This window comes from Oryctolagus cuniculus, chromosome 6, assembly GCF_964237555.1.
Source record: "Oryctolagus cuniculus chromosome 6, mOryCun1.1, whole genome shotgun sequence".
In the NCBI taxonomy this organism is placed as follows: Eukaryota; Metazoa; Chordata; class Mammalia; order Lagomorpha; family Leporidae; genus Oryctolagus; species Oryctolagus cuniculus.
Window position 1 is genome coordinate 62,460,213 of NC_091437.1, and position 20,232 is coordinate 62,480,444.

Here is a 20,232-nt window from a genome sequence, read left to right on the forward strand (position 1 = left end):
TCTGTTGATATGAGCATGTTGTTCTTTTGCCCATTGACATATGGATTACATTAATTGATTTTAATGTAATGGTGAACCTATGTACTAGGATAAATTTTTTTTTAAAGATTTATTATTTATTTATTTGAAAGTCAGAGTTATACAGAGAGAGGAGAGGCAGAGAGAGAGAGAGGTCTTCCATCTGCTGGCCCACTCCCCAGATAGCTGCAACGGCCGGAACTGCGCTGATCTGAAGCCAAGAGCCAGGAGCTTCTTCCTGGTCTCCCACGCGGGTGCAGGGGCCCAAGGACATGGGCCGTCTTCTACTGCTTTCCCAGGCCATAGCAGAGAGCTGGATAGGAAGTGGAGCAGCCGGGACTAGAACCGGCGCCCATATGGGATGCTGGCACTTCCGGCCAGGGCGTTAACCCACTGCACCACAGCGCCAGCCCCTAGGATAAAATTTTTTTTTAAAGATTTATTTTATTTATTTGAAAGAGTTAGAGAGGTAGACAGAGAGGTCTTCTATCCGTTGGTCCACTCCCCAGATGGCCGCTACGGCCGTAGCCTCGCCGATCCAAAGCCAGGAGCCAGGAGCCTCTTGCGGGTCTCCCACGTGGGTGCACTTGGGCCATCTTCCACTGCTTTCCCAGGCCACAGCAGAGAGCTGGATCGGAAAAGGAGCAGCCAGGACTAGAACCGGTGCCCATATGGGATGCTGGCGCTTCAGGCCAGGGCTTTAACCCGCTGTGCCACAACGCTGGCTACCCTGGGATAAATTTGATAGGGGCTGGCTCTGTGGTGTAATGGGTTAAACTGCTGTCTGCAGTGCTGGCATCCCATATGGGCACCGGTTTGAGACTTGGATGCTCCACTTCTGATCCATCTCCCTGCTAGTATGCCTGGGAAGGCAATGGAGGATGGCCTAAGTCCTTGGGCCCCTACACCCACGTGGGAGATCTGGAGGAAGCTCATGAATCTTGGCTTTGTCCAGGTTCAGCCCAGCTGTTTGTAGTCATTTTGGGGAGTGAACCAGGGGATAAAAGATCTCTCTCTCTCTCTCTCTCACTCTGCCTTTCAAATAAATAATTAAATCTCTCTTAAAAATGATTTAATTATTTATTTTAAGTTAATGATTTGAGATTTTATTGTTTCTTTGAAAGGCAGAGTGAAAGAGATCCATTTTCCTTCCCCCCCCCCCTTTTTTTTTTTTTAAGATTTACTTATTTTATTTGAAAGTCAGAGTTACACAGAGAAGGCGGGGCGGGTAGGGGAGAGGGAGGGAGGGAGGTCTTCCATCCGCTGGTTCGCTCCCCAATTGGCTGCAACAGCCTGAGCTGCACCGATCCGAAGCCAGGAGCTTCTTCCGGGTCTCCTGTATGGGCGTAGGGGCCCAAGGACTTAGTACATCTTCTACAACTTTCCCAGGCCACAACAGAGAGCTGGATTAGAAGTGGAGCAGCCGGGACTCAAACTGGCACCCATATGGGATGCTGGCACTGCAGGTGGTGGCTTTACCCACTACGCCACAGTGCTGCCCCCAAAGAGATTCATTTTCTGTCTGATGCCATTGAGGCATTTTAGCAGGGAGCTAGACTGGAAGTAGAGTAGTTGGGACTCAGACTGGCAGTAGGATATGGGGCATGGGCATCCTATGTGACAGCTTAATATAGTGTCCCACAGCCCCTGCCCTGAATACTTTTTTGAGTTCTTTGTGCGTTTGTGTTTTAAAGATTTATTTATTTATTTGAAAGGCAGAGTCATAGAAAGAGATAGAGACAGACAGAGAGAGGGAGAAATTCCATCCACTGATTTGTTCTCCAAATGGCCACAACAGCCAGGACAGGGACAAGCTGAAGCCAGGAATCTGGAACTCCCTTCTGGTCTCCTACATGGTTGTCAGAGATTCAAGTGCTTGAGCCATCATCTGCTACTTTCCGGACACATTAGCAGGAAGCCAAGTCAGAAATGGAGGTCAGGGGCTGGCACTATGGCGTAGTGGGCTAAGCTGCAGCCTGCAATGCCAGCATCCCATCTAGGCGCTGGTTCAAGTCCCAGCTGCTTCACTTCCGATCCAGCTCTCTGCTATGGCCTGGGAAAGCAGTAGAGGATAGCCCAAGTCCTTGGGCCCCTGTACCCACATGGGAGACCTGGAAGAAGCTCCTGGCTCTGGATCAGCACAGCTCCGGCTGTGGCAGCCACCTAGGGGAGTGGACCAGCGGATGGAAGACACATTCTCTCTCTCTCACTCCTCCTCTCTCCCTCTCTTCCTCTTTTCCTCTCTACCTCTCTCTATGTAACTCTGACTTTCAAATAAATAAATGAATCATAAAAAAAAGACATGGAGGTCGGACTCCATCTCAGGCACTCTGATACTGGATGTGGGTGGGCGTCCCAAGCAGCCACAGAATCCACTGTACCACAGTGCCTCCCCTCCCCCATAAAGCAGCATGACCTTGTTCTTTGCAGCTCATGATCTAACCGGTACTTCTGTCCTTTCCATTTGTTACAGCAATACTTTTTTAGTTCCCCTAACATGTCGATCTCTGCATACCTTCATACATGCTCTTCCCTTGCCCTGAAACATCTTCCACTAGTTTTCAGCTCAGAACCTAGGTGTCTTCTGTGGTAAGTTCCCAAAGTCATTAGGATTTGTTTACTGCCAGTGTATGATAACTGTCATTACAACATAAATGTTTACATGTTGTTTTTACTTCACAAAGTTACTAGGAATTCAGACTGTGAGTCTTTGCTTTGAGCTCACTATATGATAGGTGAACAGTTAATACTTGTTGAATGAGTTGAATAACTTCAAAAATCACTCTTAAGCCAGAGGGTTTTATTGTTATTGTATTTAATTTAAATCCCATGTTACCTATAATGTCAAATTTCCATATTAAAATGATAAATTATTAGCATTTGGTGATACAACATTAAATGTATCACACACACACATCTTATGCATGTCAGGTTTTAGGGATATGATTTAAAACTGTTTTGAAACATATAGTTGTCTCTTGGTGTCCCCAGTGGGTTGGTTCTAGAACTCCCTGCAGATGCTCACATCCCTTATGTAAAATGGTATAGTATTTGCATATATCCTACACACATTCCAATGTACTACTTTAAATCATGTCTAGATAATACCTAATACACGTAAATACGATGTAAATAGTTGTTTATTGATAGGGAAAACTGACAAGAAAAGTAGTCTGTGCATTGAAGGCCTGATACATAGGACACAAAGAGATGTCAGTGAACATCTCAAGTGCTAGAGACAGGAGTTGTGACACAGCAGGGGCCACAGCAAAATTTGCCTACACATAACTTCATTGATGTGAATTCCGGGTAATGCTCACGTGTGGCAAATTCAAGTTTGGTTTTTTAAACTTTACGGAATGTTTTTCTTTTGGATATTTTTGAGCCACTATGAGTTGGATCCACAGATGTTGAACCTCAGAAACAGAGAACTGACTGTGTGGTGGATTCTGTCAAGCCAGAGGGGTGGAGATTGAGGAGGAAACAAGGAGAGCCAGACCCTTGGAGGACTTTAGCAGACTGTCAGTGAGATTTGCTGCCTTGTGGTGTTTCATAAAGAGGAAAATAAAAATACTGCTCATCTCCCTGAACTTTTCTGCTTGATTCCAAAGAGTAAAGTCACATTCAGGAAAGATTGAATAAAGTCAAAATGTTTTGTGGGCTGGTGCCACAGCTCAATAGGCTAATCCTCCGCCTGCGGTGCCGGCACACCAGGTTCTAGTCCCGGTTGGGGCGCCGGATTCTGTCCCGGTTGCCCCTCTTCCAGTCCAGCTCTCTGCTGTGGCCCGGGAGTACAGTGGAGGATGGCCCAAGTCCTTGGGCCCTGCACCCATATGGGAGAGCAGGAGAAGCATCTGGCTCCTGGCTTGGATCAGTGCGGTGCGCCGGCCGCAGCGGCCATTGGGGGGTGAACCAACAACAAAGGAAGACCTTTCTCTCTGTCTCTCTCTCTCACTGTCCATGCTGCCTGTCCAAAAAAAAAAAAAAAAAAAAAAGTTTTGTGATTGATTGTTTTTGTTTTAATGGCATTAGTGTGTTAGATGAAAGAATAGATACCAGAATAGGAATGCAGTGAAAGATAATATATTTGACATCCAGAAAAATAATCTAGTTGTACATCAGAACCTTTTAAGGACTTTCAGCCTTATCTCACACTTTATAAATATCCTTTTAATATGTCCTTCGCACTAAATAATCATTATCTTAATATCTGGGCTATATTGACAGTGTGCTTAACTTTTTACAATGCTATTGAGAAGCAGAAAAACAGCATTCCCATCCCTTGGTTCACTCTCTAAATGCCTGCATTGATCAGGACCACACCATGTCAAAGCAGGAAACAGGAAACTAAACCCAAGTATCCCATTGGTGCCAGGGACCTAACCCCTTGATATGCCTCCCACAAGTCTGCATTAGCAAGAAACTAGAATTGGGACCTGGAGCTTGGCATTGAACCCATGCACCTCTGAAATGCGATGGGTTATCCTAACTAGTGCCTTAACTGCCAGGCCAAATGCCTGCTTCTAAGCACTGTTTTTATTTATGTTTTGCCAGTGAGGAAATTGAACCTAAGAAAGGATCTGGGTTTACCGTGGTACTCAGTAGTAGACATAGAATGAAGAATAGTAAAAACTCTGGTTTCCCTCTTAACTTTCCAGCAAAGCTCTCAGCCTGTTCTTAACTGCTTAGATAAGGTTCCTCTTTATTATGTCAATACTCCTCTAAGCTTGTGTTTCATAGCCATTTTAATGATTATACAATATTGCCATTGGCCACAATTTGTATATATGTAGGTGTTAAAATTGTTTCTAAATTTTCACTGTTAAAATATCTTTCTGATGAACATTTCTGTTTATAAAGTTTCTCTGTGTTTAGTATTTTTTTTAGGATTCAGTTAAAATTCTGAGCCAAAGAATATGCATACATTTGAAGTTTTTTGCTAAATGCATTTTGAAAGGACTATTCTGTTTACAATAGATAGGACTGATTTCAGTGTGAGTCAGAAGCTAAACATGTCTCAAACCAGTACTCCCAATGTGGGTTTTGCAATGTCGGCTTTGTTCAGAAAGAAGCATTGTAGTTTGGCTGGAGACAGTCCATTAGCTTTGCTACCACTTATTTCCTCAGCAATAACATGTTTGGCTATTTGAAGCTCTGGAAGAGAAGTAAAACAAAGAAGTAGAGGGATGACCAGACTTAACCATAGTCATAGATGTCTGCCTCCTCCCAAAGTAATTTCTTTAGAACTCAACAGGTTGCAATTCTCTTGACTGTTGTCATCCTATTTTTGATTAATTTATTTATTTGAAAGAGAGAGAGATCATCCATCCACTGGTTCACTCCTCAAATGGCCACAGTGGTTAGGACTGGGCCATGCCAAAGCCATGAACCAGGGTATGTGGGTAGCAGGAGCCCAAGCACTTGGGCCATCTTCCGCTGCTTACTAGGCACATTAGCAAGGGAGCTAGATTGGAAGTATGGAGCAACTGGGACTTGAACAGGTGCCCATGTGGGACACCAGTGCTGCAGGCGGTGGTTTAACCTTCTAAGCCACAGAAGATGGCCCCTGACATCCTATTCTAAGGCACCATTCTCTTTCCCTTGGGCTTCAATGTAGTCTTCTTGCTGATCTGTTTCTCTTTTTCATGCTGTCTAACAATTAATTCCTCATATGCAACCTGAATGACTTTTTAAGAAGTATATATACAATTTTGTCACTCCTACCGGATTTAGTGATTTTCATCCTGTAGGAAAAAAAATTACCTATGCCTAAGCTCCACCTTCACAGAATCAGATTATATTGCTTGGGAAGGGGAGGAAGTTGGGATCTAGGCATTTGTAGGATTTGTTTGTTTTTGAAAGGCAGAAATCTCCCTTTCACTGGTTCACTTCCCAAATGCTTGCCACAGCGAGGGCTGGGTCAGGTTGAAAACAGGAGCCAGGAACTCCATCCAGGTCTCCCATGTGTGTGACAGGGACCCAAGTTCTTAGCCCTTATCTGCTGCCTCCCAGGATACACATCAGCAGGAGGCTGGAATCAGGAGTGGAGCCAGGACTTGAATCCAGGCATTCTGATAAGGGATGGGGGCCGGTGACTGGCGTAGTAGTAGGTTAAGCCTCCACGTGTGGCGCCAGCATCCTGTGTGGGTGCCAGTTTGAGTCCTGGCTGCTCGTTTTCCGATTCAGCTCCTGATAAAGGCCTGGGAAAGCAGTGAAAGAGAATCCAAGAGCTTACACCCCAGCACCCATGTGGGAGACCCGTAAGAAACTCCTGACTCCTGGTTTCAGATCAGCCCAGCTCTGGCTTCAGTGGCCATTTGGGGAGTGAACCGAACCAATGGATGGAAGATCTCTCTGTCTCTCCTCTCTCTCTAATTCTGCCTTTCAAATTCATTAAAAAAAAAAAAAAAAAAGAGGGATTGGGATGCAGGTGTGTCAAGTGATGTCTTTATATATATAACCTACTTTTTATATGCTTTTAAAAGATTTATATAACCTGTGCCACAGCGCCAGCCCCAAGCTGTATCCCTTATCAAAGTGTCTACCTGGATTCAAGTCCATGACTTTACCCACTGTGCCACAGTGCCAGCCTCGCAAGTTTCTTAACTGCTGCTCTAAATACTTGTCCCATCTGTGGAGCTTTTTAAAAAGTCTCCTCCAGTGCTTGTGGTATATAGGTAAGATTGAGAAACACTGCCCTAGAAGATGATCTCTCTCTGCCTGCTTCTCAGACCTTACTGCCAACTTGCTAGTCATGTTCTGCCTCATAGGTTGCATCCTTCTCCCACATTGTGTTTTTCTTTAAAAAAAAAAAAAAAAGATTTTTTTTTTATTTGAAAAGCAGAGAAGGAAAAAGTGTTTCTATCCACTTACTCATTCTCCAAGTGGCCACAACAACTGGAGCTGGGCCATACTGAAGCCAGGAACTCCATCTGGGTCTCCCACATGGGTGGCAGGGGGCCAAGCACTTGGGCCATCCTCTGCTGCCTTCCCAGGGCATGAGGAGGTAGAGGCTGAATTAAAAGCAGAGCAAAAGTTGCAGCTCAACCTGTTGTGCCACAGTGCCTGTCTCTGTTTTACTTCTGATGACTTTTATTTTGGAATAGGTTTTAATTTATAAAAAAGTGAGAATGGTTCAGAAGACTCTCAGGTACCTCTTACTCAGTGTTCCTTTAGCATTTCCAGTTACTAATAATGGCACATTTGTCACACAGTGGGCCATTATACATTATTTTTGACTAAAGTCCATACTTTACTCAGATTTCCTTAATTTGTATCTAATGTCCTTTTTCTGTTCCAGCATCCCAGCTAGGATACCACATTGCTTTTAGTAGTCGTGTCTTGGCTCTCTTGGCCATGAGTTTCATAACAAAGTCTGAGAAACTTTGATGACCTTGATGGTTTTCAGGAATACTAGTCAGGTATTTTGTAGACTGCTGTTTTATTGATCAGGCTGAGGTTGTAAGTTTGGGAGAGGAGGATCACAGAAGCAAAGCACCATTTTCATTGAATCATGGGTCCATATGTTCATGTGATTTATCACTGTTGATAGTGACTTTGATCACCTGGCTGAGGTGTTAGCTTTCTCACTATACTATATTCCTTGGAAGGAAATCACAAGGCATAGCCCATACTGGGAAGGAGTGGGAATTTATGGTCTACCTCTTTGAGGGTAAAGTATGTACATAAAGTATTTGGAATTCTGCACAGATTATTTGTCTGCTCTCCATTTATGAGTATTCAAAATGTGTTTATATCATGGATGTTGATTTTGTGCTTTGGGTTATAATCCATTACCATATTTTTATTTTCTTGCCCAAGTTATTCTAGCTTTGGCCACTGGAATCATTTTTAGTTGATTCCTGTATCCTTTTGACATACTCCATCATTTGGGTTCTTTTTTTGTTTTGCTTTTTGAGCACTTCCTGGCACTACAGTTCTTTCCCATCTTCATCTTCCTGCCTCCATTCTAGAGTAAGCCATTTCTCTAAGGAGCCTTTATTTTATTTATTTATTTATTTATTTATTTATTTATTTTTTGCCAGGCAGAGTTAGACAGTGAGAGAGAGACAGAGAAAAAGGTCTTCCTTCCGTTGGTTCTCTCCCTTAATGGCCGCTACGGCCGGCGCTATGCCGATCCAAAGCCAGGAGTCAGGTACTTCCTCCCGGTCTCTCATGTGGGTGCAGGGACCCAAGCACTTGGGCCATCCTCCACTGCCCTCCCGGGCCACAGCAGAGAGCTGGACTGGAAGAGGAGAACCAGGACTAGTACCCAGCACCCCAAACAGGACTAGAACCTGGGGTGCCTAGAACCCAGGGTGCCGGCGCCAAGTGAGCCATGGCACCAGCCCATTATTTCTTCTTTTTCTTATTTCTCTAAGGTTCCTTTTATTGGAGAATGGTGTTAGAAAACAAAATCTGGGCATTAGGTGTGCTTGCTCCTGGGTGTTGTTGCTTGTAGGCCCTTTGTTTAAGAATTTTTTTTTTTTAAGATTTATTTATTTGAAAGGCAGAGTGACAGAGAGGGAGAAACAGAGAAAAAAATCTTCCATCTGCTGGTTCACTTCCCAAATAGCTGCGGTGGTCAGGACTAGGCTGTCTTTCACTACCTTCCCAGGCATATTAGCTGGGAGCTGGATCAGAAGCACAGCAGCTGGAACTTGAACCCGTGCTCTGATACGGGGTTCCAGCATTACCTGCTGCACCACAAGGCAGACCCTCCACCCTTGTTTCTGCTGATGTGCACCCTGTAGGGACAGTAGGTGATAGCTCAAATGTTTGGATCCCTTCCACCCATGATGGAAACTAGGATAGAGTTCCTGGCTTCTGGCTTCAACCTGGCCCAGCCCAACCCTGGCTGTTGGGAATTTGGTGAGCCAGTAGATGGAGGATCTCTTTCTTATCTATGTCTCTCTGCCTTCCAAATAAATAAAAATAAATTTAAAAAATTTTTTAAAGATTTATTTATTTGAAAGATAGTTATAGATAGAGGTAGAGACAGAGAGAAAGGTCTTCCAACCACTGGTTCATCCCCCATATGACCGCAACAGCCAGAGCTGTGCCAATTTGAAGCCAGGCGCTTCTTCCAGGTCTCCCACATGGATGCAGGGGCCCAAGCACTTGGGCCATCTTCCACTGCTATCCCAGGCCATAGCAGAGAGCTGGATTGGAAGAGGAGCAGCTGGGACTAGAACCGGCACCCATATGGGATGCTGGCACTTCAGGCCAGGGCATTAACCTGCTATGCCACAGCGCCGGCCCCTAAAATTTTTTTTTGATGAGAAAATTGGAGTGAGCATTGGCATTGTGGTACAGCAGGTTGAACCACTGCTTAGGATGCCCACATCATGTTGGAGTGCTTGCCCAAGTCCTGGCTACTCTGCTTCTGATCCAGCTGTCTGCTAATGTGCCTGGGAAGCAGCAGATGATGGCTCAGGAAAGAGACCCAGGGGCCCAGGTTGTGGCGTTGTGGGTAAAGTCGCCACCTGCAATGCTGGCATCTCATATGGGTTTGTGTCCTGCTCCACATCTGATCCAGCTCCCTGCTGATATGCCTGGGAAAGCAGCGGAAGATGGCCCAAGTCCTTGGGACCCTGCACCCATGTGGGAGATCTGGAAGAAGCTTCTGGCTCCTGACTCCTGGCTTCGGCCTAGCCCAGCTCTAGTCCTTGCAATCATTTGGGAAGTAAACCAGCAGATGGAATCTCTCTCTCTCTTTATCTCTCCTTCTCCCTCTCCTTCCCCCTTCCCCCCTCCTCCCTCTCTCTGTAACTGTGCTTTTCAAATAAATTTTTTTAATTTCAAAATATTTAAAAAAAAAAAAAAAGGAAGAAGGAAGTCCTGGCTGGAGTTCTTGGCTTCTGGCCTCTCCTAACCCCAGCTGTTGCAGCCATTTGGGAAGTGACCCAGTAGATGGGACAGTCTATCTCTTTGTGTACCTGTGTCTCTCTCTTTTGTTCACTCACATATTCTCTGTCATTCTGCCTTTCAAATAAATAAATCTTTTTTTAAAAAGTGAGAAAGCTGGCTCCCTCGATTTGTTTATTCAGTTGTCCAGTTGCATTGTATGTATACAGATTGTGTGGCTTTAGAATTAGTATGCACTCCTATGGAAAGCATTTCATCAACGAGAAGACAGTGCTTCTGTGCAGTTCTTTTTCCTTCATTCTTACAGACTCATCTCCAAAATCACTTAGGTCAGCACCTTTCCCCTATCTTTCATCACAGTCTATGTTTTATCCAGGAGCCTCCGACCTCCTAAATGATTTTTAAATTTACCTACATTAAGGTTCACTCTGCTGTAAAATTCTGTGGGTTTTGAGAAATGCACAGTGTCACATTCTCCATCTGGCCTGGAGTTTTTTGTATTTCTTGTCCTTTTGCCTGGAATATTCCTCCCATGCATTTCCTCATTGCTCGCCCCTTATTTTTCATTCAAATCTCTGTTCCTTGAACAACTAATCTAAAGGAATCTGCTAGAACAAAGTGAACATTCCATTCATTTATTTTTATGTGTGTGGTTTGTTTTGGTCAATCTCCCTCTACTAAGATACAAATTTAATGAAAGAAAGGACTGTGTGTATCCTGGCTGTCTAGTATACTGCATTAGTGAACAGGTGCTGATGTTTGAATGAGTAATCCTCTCCTGGGCGTGTCCAACATGTGTATTCCTGGTGTGTGGTTTTGGTATTTATCAGTAATAATTGAAGCAGGTTTGTTCAGTTGGCCTTCCAGCTTACTCTGCTTCACTACTTTACTTACAAAAGGGTTCTGCTCACAAATTAGGTTAAGTGTTTCATTATATTGAAGATGTGCTTGTTGTCTCCTACAGTGTATTTAGCCTTTTTAAAAAAAAGTTAATTTTAATAAGGATCTTAGAATCCCTATTCCTCCTTAGAATTGTACATTAATACTATGAATTTCCCAGCCTGGCTAAACATTCAAATCTGCTCAGATGTTTTAAAAAAAAATTGCTTCCAGGATGGGCATTTGGCACAGAGTTGGGATGCCTGCATCCCATTTTGGAATGCCTGGCTTTGAGTCCCAGCTCCATTTCCAATTCTAATTTCCTGCTGATGCACATCCTAGGTGATGGCTCAAGTGGTTGAGTCTCTGCTACCCACATGGGACACCCAGAATGAGTTCCAGGCTTCCAGCATCAAGCTGGCCCAGTCCCAGCTATTGAAGGCATTTGGGGAGTTCACCAGGAGTTGAAGATATCTGTCTCTCTGCCTTTCAGATAAAAAATAAGCAAAATATTACAGAAATTAATAAAATTTCTTTTACTGGGAAAAAAAAAAAAAAAAACCAGAACAAAACCGTGCTTCCTGGGCTTCTTCCCTGACTTAATTTTCAGGAAGATTGTACAAGTTTGTATTTTAACAGCTAGCCTGACATTTAGTCAGAACATTTGGAGTTTAAAAAAAAACCAGTGTGTTAATACTCAGTGAGAACTTGTGATAATGTCTTCAGGATTTCATCTTACAGCTATGATTATTGAAGCTTATACAAAAAGATCTCTCTCTCTCTCTCTCTCTCTCTTTTTTTTTTTTTAAGATTTTATTTATTGGGGCCGTCGCTGTGGCGCAGTGGGTTAATGCCCTGGCCTAAAGTGCCAGCATCTCATATGGGCACCAGTTCGAGACCCGGCTGCTCCACATCCGGTCCAGCTCTCTGCTATGGCCTGGGAAAGCAGTAGAAGATGGCCCAAGGCCTTGGACCCCTGCACCCACTTGGGAGACCGGGAAGAGGCTCCTGGCCCCTGGCTTTGTATCGGCGCAGTCCGGCTGGCCGTTGCGGCCAATTGGGGAGTGAACCAGTGGATGGAAGGCCTCTCTTCCTCCCTCCCTCCCTCCCTCCTTGCCTCTCCTCTCTGTGTAACTCTAACTTGCAAATAATTTTTTTTTTTTTTTTGACAGGCAGAGTTAGACAGTGAGAGAGAGAGACAGAGAGAAAGGTCTTCCTTTTCCGTTGGTTCACCCCCCAAGTGGCTGCTATAGCCAGTGCGTTGCAGCCAGCGCACTGTGCAAATCCAAAGTCAGGAGCCAGGTGCTTCCTCCTGGTCTCTCACGCGGGTGCAGGGCCCAAGGACCTGGGCCATCCTCCACTGCACTCCCAGGCCACAGCAGAGAGCTGGACTGGAAGAGGAGCAACCAGGACAGAATCCAGTGCCCCAACTGGGACTAGAACCCGGGGTGCTGGCGCCGCAGGCAAGGGATTAGCCTAGTGAGCTGCTGCGCTGGTCCCAAATAAATAAATCTTTAAAAAAAATTTTTTTTTAATATTTTATTTATTTGAGAGATAGAGTTACAGAGAAAGAGAGAAAGAGCTTCCATCTGCTGGTTCACTCCCCAGATGGCCACAACAGCCAGAGCAAGACCAATCCAAAGCCAGGAGCCAGTATTACTTCCTTCTAGGTCTCCCTCGTGGGTGCAGAGGCCCAAGTACTTAGGCCATCTTCTTCTGCTACTGCTTTCCCAGGCCATTAGCAGAGAGCTGGATTGGAAAAAGAGCAGCGGGTACATGAACTGGTGCCCATATGGAATGCTGGTGCTGCAGGCAGAGGCTTAACCTACTGTGCCACAGTGCCAGCCCCTAAAAAGATATTTATAACTTGCACTAAAATTACTGTATGCCTAGGTACTAGGAAGTACTATAAACGAATCAAAAGCACTGCTCTCCAGGAACCGGTATCTTCTGAGAAGACAGTATAATGAATGTAAATAATCACAAGAGAAGGTAGAAGACAATAGGCTCATAGAAATCGTTGTCATTTAAAATTAGGAGTGGTCATTTGCACCCACAAAGGAAGGTAAGAATAGCGCCCAGTTCTTTTTAAAACTTTTTTATTTTTTTATTTGAAAGGCAGAGTTACAGAGAAAGAAGGAGAGACAGAGAGAGGGAGGTCTTCCATCCGCTGGTTCACTCCCCAAATGGCCACAATGACTAGGGCTGGACCAGACTGAAGCCAGGAGGCAGGAGCTTCTTCCTGGTCTCCCATATGGATGCGGGAGCCCAAGCACTTGGACCAGTCTTCCGCTGCTTTCCCAGGCACATTAGCAGGGAGCTGGATCTGAAGTAGAGCAGCTGCAACTTGAACCAGCGCCCATATGAGATGCAGAGACTTAATCTACTATGCCACAATGCTGGCCCCAAGCCCAATTCTTAAAATGAATCCACATTGAGAAGAGTTGGAACCCTGGGTGCCCCAGCCTCTCGTGGAATAACGTAGGAATTGGAGGTTAGGAAGTTGGGTATGCAGCCTATTAGCAGCTAGAAGACAAGAGCCAAAATGAGACCCCCGAATGGAAGACCTAAATCAGATTGTCAGGATTTGTCAGTCAGTGGTTTCTAACAGAGCACTAGAACTCCTCACAGAGTTTTTCTGTTTCAGCTTTGAAATTTTTACAGTACTTTAAACATTAGAAACTTTTATTGTTTATATATAATTTGGGTAACTTTTAAAAGAATGATTTATTTATTTGAAAGTGTGACAGGGAGGGAGAGAGAAGAGATCTTCCACCTGCTGGTTTACTTCCCAAATGCCTGCAACAGCTGGAGCTAGGCTAGGCTGAAGCCAACAACTAGGTACTCCAACCAGGAACCCAGCCATCACTGCTGCCTCTCAGGTCTGCTTTGGTGGCAAGATGGGAGTCAGGAGCCAGAGGCATACGTCAAAGCCATCACTTAGATGCGGGCCACATCTTAACTGCCAACCTGAACACTCCCCTCCAAGTATCCTTTCTATTCAGATGACTTCTAGATTAATCTCTGCCCCCCCACCCCCATCTCTTCTGAGATTGAGCAGCACATTTCCAATAGCCTATGTAACATTGCTGTCTAGATGTGGCTCCAGTACCTCAAATTCATCATTTCATTGTGTCTGTTAACACCACCACCACCCTGTAAAACATCCAAGCAAAGATGACACCTGGCCCTCAACCTCAACCTTGAATATTCCAGCTCTAGAACTCTGTACTTCATAAGTGTAATTGAGTTCTGACAGTTCATTTTTGTTTTATCTTATGTCTGTAACTACTTTTCCTTCCCAGAGCCAGAGTCTTTAATTGAGCTTTCAGAACACCACAAGACATTGGCAGTTATTTAGTTTCTCTCCCTCCTCCTGATACTTCTACATCCCAGCCCTGGCTGATGTGGGCATCTGGGGCATGGGCCAGCAGATGAGAGAGTGCTTGTACACTCACTGGCTTGTTCTTTCTCTTTCTCTCTCCCTCCATATCCCTTTTTCTCCTCTCTCCCAGCTCTTCTCCCTCTCAACTTAATAAATCATAATTTAAAATGAGAAAAACAAAAGGTGGGTGGAGGCTAGTGATTGAATGAGATTACCAGGGAGGTACGTGGAGAGAGACAAAAATCCAGGACACATATTTAGTGAATGTCTACACTTGGAGGGGTGGCAGAGGGGCAGGAGAAGGAGCTTTGGTCAGAGACAGGGTGAAACCCTAGGGCAATCCTGCAAGAAGTAGATGAGAAAAATACTTGTAGGGAAATAGTCTGAAGTAAAGTTCACATTATAAACTATATTAAATGACCTAGGTTAATGAAAAACATGAAATTTTGTAGGAAAGCTGCATTGCAACATTACTTATTATAAACAGAATGGCATTAAAGAATATTGCTAGACTCAGAATTGAAGAGATTTTAATTTTCTTTAGCTTTCTTTTAGCAATATTGATTTTAATTAGTAATCCTTTGAATTGAAAAGTTCTTGAAGTTTTAAAAGGAGTTATCTTTTATTATTTTCTGTGTGAATCTGGAATAGATGGGTGATTGAATTAATTCTAAATCAGTGGCATTTCATCATGTTTTAGCATCTGCCTACAACACATTTTAGTGTATTTTCCTGACAATATTCCTAAGTATTCTTTTAGGGATAAAAATAAACATATGTGTACTGTTGGTTTTTGCCTAAGTAACTGATTGTTTTATCATTCTGTTCAGGATCTGACTGGTATAGAATCTATGGATCAATGTCGCCATACCTTGGAACAGCATAACTGGAACATAGAGGTAAAATAGCATTCATTTTGAGTTATATTATTTTTTCCTGCTCTAATAAAGGATCAAAAACATCTATAGCAGGAATTTTTTTCCTCAGTAGATTTTTCTAGAATTACTACTCTTCAGTGTTTAAAACTAAAAGTGTATGTAGGAGAGGTAGATAATGTGAAGAAAGTTTATAAAGTCATAGAAAAATAGGTATGGAAAGCCAAGACACTGTGGCAAAAAATGACCTACACGAAGGATCTCTGTGAGTGAGACCCCAATGGAAAGAGGAGGCCATCAAAGAAGGAGGTACATTTCTCTGAAGGGAGGAGAGAACTTCTACTTTTCTTATGGTCCTGTCTAAATACTGACGGAGTTTGTGGACTCCAAAGGCTTCCGTAGCCTTCACAACTCGTGACAAGAGCCTCAAGGTGATCACTGACGTCATAAATAAAAGTGTTAATTTTTTAATCAACAGGAAGAGTCACTGTGCACTTACTCCCCATGTGGGACCTCTGTCTTTAATGAGTTGTACTATGAAAATTAACAGTAAAACTTGTCTTCAAATAGTACTTTATATTTTGTGTGTCTGTGTGAGTGCAAACAGTTGAAATCTTTACTTAGTATAGAATTGGTCTCTTATATAAAAGATGATTAAAAATAAATCTTAGTGAAGAATGGGATGGGAGAGAGAGTAGGAGGTAGGATGGGAGTTGGGGTGGGAGGGTGGATATGGAGGGGAAGAACTACTATATTCCTAAAGCTGTACCTGTGAAATTTATATTTATTAAATAAAAGCTTTCTAAAAATAATCAGAAAAAATGGTGACCAAGTCCTTCAGTATAGTACCTCTCCCCCTTATTTTTTCTTGAGGCTCCTTGAAAAGCTATTTTTATGTATTTTTTAACCTGTTAGCTTAATATAAACCTCCTCATTATATATTTTAGAGTGTATTCTTTTGATTTTTCTAGGTAGTTCTGTCACCTACAACTTCTGTTTCTTTCACTTGACCATTTGAATTAGTTAGAACTTTATCAGGATCAGTTAATAATGGTAATAGCCAACATCCTATGATGTTGGTTATTGCTTGAGGTAGAACCACTGGAATGTAAGTTGCAAGAGAACAGAGATTTATTTTTTGTTTTGTTTTGTTAATTGTTATATTCCCAGCATAAATACTGAACCGGGTACCTTGTAATTCTAACTGTTGACTGTTCTTCCATGTTTAGTATATCATTAATTGTATATCAGGAGTAAATATTGAATCTTTTTACATGCCCTTTTGATCTGTGGAATTACTGCTTTGATTTTGGTATGTTATTTGAATAGGGAGCTGGATTTCTGAAAACATATTCCTAAATGATACTGTTATTATAATAGTAAACAAACTCAGTCCTTACTTTGTATGGAGCTTAACTCCAAGTAATTTCAGTTTGTAATAAATGTTGAATAAGACGACTATAAGAAATGTAACGGAGCAGTTTGGGAAGTTACTTTAAATAGGATAATCAAGTTTTAGACTCTGGAGTTCCATGAGAACTGATACTTGAATGATGAAGTAGACTGAAGAGTGAACATTTCGGGGAGGTGCATTTTGTGCAGTGGGAATGAATGATGCTGTCTGTATTTTTGTGTTTTTTGTTAGACTTTGATTTGAAGCATTTGTTAGCTTTAAAAATTTAAATTTTTAATAAAAATTTAAATGCTTAAATGAGTTGATGCTTTTAAATAGTGTAGGAGTTATCTATTCCTTAAAGATTTGGGGGAAAAAATACCTAAAGCATATTTCTGCCTGTGTTCTGGAATTTTGCAGTTTCCTTTCCCTGTCAATCATAATTGTTTTCTGTATCGGTTTATTTTTTTTAAATATGTATTTATTTTTAAAGATTTTATTTATTTATTTGAGAGGGAGAGTTAGAGAGAGAGAGAGAGAGAGAGAGGGAAAGGTCTTCCATCCACTGGCTCACTCCCCAGATGGCAGAGCAATAGGGTGGTACAGGGTGAGGGGCAGCAGGCTGAAATCTTCATCCTGTTTTACTTCCCAAATGGCTGCAATGGCAAGATCTGGGCCAGGCCAAAGCCAGGAGTCAAAAACTCGATCCTGGTCTTCTACGTGGGTGGCAGATCACCCTCTGCCTTTCCAGGCACATTAGCAGGAAGATGGATGGGCAGAGTAGCTGGGACTCAAACCAGCACTCTGAGACGGGATGCCAGCATCACAAGCAGCAGCTTAACCACTGCGCCACAGTGCAGGCCCCTATTGCTTTCTTAGAAAAGACATTTTTCTTAGAAATGGCAAACGTTTTTAGCATAGCTCTATATACAGCATGTCCTTTATTCTCTGTTTCTGTGTTATTATCCTACTCTTTTTTCTTATTTATGACATTTATTTTCACATTTCAGAAATGAGACTTGGTAGAAACTGGCTGACTATTTTTTTGTTTTGCTTACAAAAATCTCATATTTGTTGGTTCTTTTCATTTTCTTACCAAGAAAATGTCTCTAATTCATTATCCTGCTTTTTTATATAGCTCTGTTAATTTCTTTGTACTTTCATACAATTAAAACGGTGCATTTTCCTCTGGAAATAAATTTTGAAAGTTTTGTTTTTCTTCTTTGGCCCGAAAGTTATTTAGAAACATTTTGAATTCTTAGTAGTTTTCTTTGTTTTTGTTTTTGTTTTTGTTTTTGATTTTATATAGTCATTGAGAACTCATTGATTTAATAACATTTCATTAGCATTGCAAGAAATACAAATATCTTTTAACTATTTCAGACTTACGGAAAAATATTAAGGGAACAACTATGGACTTACTGTCCAGACCCTGGAAACCAAACATATTTGCAATACTCATTTCAAATTTCTTCTTAAAAAATACAGGGAAAAAAATGGAAGTATCATTTGAGTTGCTTGCCTGTCATTCCCCATACCCACTCTCTTTACTGTTGACAGCAGCTGTTTATAGAGTGTGTTATTTGAGAGATAAAGGTCTGATGTCTGTATTCAAGCAAGCTTATTAAACATACAGTTAGAATCTGTTTAATTGTTGAGGCTTCTTGACATAACATCTTCAGTGTGGTTTTAGAGATTTCTTTATTTCAAATGATAATGTCTTTTTTCTGCTTACAAAAACAATACATGTATATAAAGTATCTAACAGGGGAGTTTATAAAGTTAAAAAGGAAAGCTGGAGCTGGTGCTGTGGCATAGCTGGTAAAGCCACTGCGTGCTGTGCCAGCATCCCATATGGGTGCCAGTTCAAGTCCTGGCTGCTCTACTTCCGATCCAGCTCTCTGCCATGGCCTGAGAAAGCAGTAGAAGATGGCCCAAGTCCTTGGGCCCCTGTGCCAGTGTGGGAGACCTGGAAGCAGCTCATGGCTCCTGGCTTCGGATTGGCCCAGCTCCATTGTAGCCATTTTGGGAGTGAACCAGCGGATGGAAGACTTTCTCTCTCTCTCTCTCTGCCTCTGCCTCTCTGTAACTCTGACTTTCAATTAAAATAAACCATTTTTTAAAAAAGAGTAAGTTTTTGACAGTAGTATTCTTGAGATAAGCATATATTTTATAGAAGATTTATGGGGCCAGCGCTGTGGTGTAGCAGGTAAAGCTGCCACCTGTGGTGCCGACATCCCATATGGACACTGGTTCAAGACCCGGCTGCTCCACTTCCGATCCAGCTCTCTGCTGTGGCCTGGGAAAGCAGTAGAAGATGGCCCAAGTCCTTGGGCCCCTGCACCCAAACGGGAGACCCAGAAGAAACTCCTGGCTTCAGATTGGCGCAGCTCCGGCCATTGCGGCCAATTGGGGAGTGGACCAGCAGATGGAAGACCTCTCTCATTCTACCTCTCCTCTCTCTGTGTGACTCTGACTTTCAAATAAATAAATAAATCTTTTTTTTAAAAAAAGATTAGTTTATTTGAAAGACAGTGGCAGGAAAAGAGGGAGAGACAAAGAGATTTTCCATCTCCTGGTTCTCTCCCCAAGTGGCTACAAGGTACTCCAGCCAAAGCCAGGAGCTCGAAACTCCCTGTGGGTCTCTCATGTGAGTGGCAGGGGCCTAAGTACTTGGGTCATGTTCTGCTACTTTCCCTGACCCATAGCAGGCAGCTGGAGCAGAAGTGGACTGGTGCATCAGCGTCACACACAGTGGCTCAACTGGCTGCACCACTGTACCAGCCCCAAGATAACCATATTTGGTGTTTGAGCATATTGTCTGTCCTTCTAGACCTCGGTATGTGTAAATCTGCTTAGTGTGTCTTCCCACTGTTAATAACAGGACATCAGAGGAAATGCTTACTTTTGTACATGCTTTGAAAGGCAGGACATGATGCAAGTAAAATATATGAGTAAACTGTATGTCTATTTTGGGTGGAGGCACTTTGTTTTCTACAATTTGACACTCGTATTTGAAGCATACACATGTGGCTATTAGAAATTTCTTATACTACCTTTTGTTGGTAATTTTTATTAGAATTTGAGTTTGATTTATTACTATATCCTATTTCATTGGTTCACATTTATCTGGTATACTGTTTACCATCTTTAACATGAAATAATTTATAGAAGTATTATAACTTGGGCCGGCGCCGTGGCTCACTAGGCTAATCCTCCGCCTTGCAGCGCCGGCACACCGGGTTCTAGTCCCGGTCGGGGCGCTGGATTCTGTCCCAGTTGCCCCTCTTCCAGGCCAGCTCTCTGCTGTGGCCAGGGAGTGCAGTGGAGGATGACCCAAGTGCTTGGGCCCTGCACCCCATGGGAGACCAAGATAAGTACCTGGCTCCTGCCATCGGATCAGCGCGGTGCGCCGGCCGTAGCGCGCTGGCCGCAGCAGCCATTGGAGAGTGAACCAACGGCAAAAGGAAGACCTTTCTCTCTGTCTCTCTCTCTCACTGTCCACTCTGCCTGTCAAAAAAAAAAAAAAAAGTATTATAACTTTATTGCAGTAACAAACACACTCATGTATGCACCCACACAAGGAAGGAATTCCAAGAAATATAAGAAAATCACTCTTACTCCTGCTACTTCATGGATAGGTAGTATTATATTATTTTTATTTTTTAAGATTAATTTATTGAAAGAGTTACACAGAGAAGGAGAGGCAGAGGCAGAGAGAGAGGTCTTCCATCCACTGGCCCACTCCCCAACTGGCCACAATGACCAGAGCTGTACTGATCCGAAGCCAGGAGCCAAGAGCCTCCTCCAGGGCC

General features: G+C 43.0%; 1 protein-coding gene across 3 annotated transcripts in view; it reads left to right on the forward strand.

Annotated features, from left to right (window-relative positions):
- FAF2 (Fas associated factor family member 2) overlaps positions 1-20,232 on the forward strand; it is a gene marked incomplete at its 3' end in the record, with an annotated part of 72,904 nt that overhangs the window by 20,990 nt on the left and 31,682 nt on the right. For all 3 annotated transcript variants that reach the window (XM_002710411.5, XM_008255444.4, XM_070076428.1), the window contains 1 exon segment: positions 14,980-15,048. In XM_002710411.5, coding sequence (XP_002710457.1) covers positions 14,980-15,048 — 69 coding nt within the window.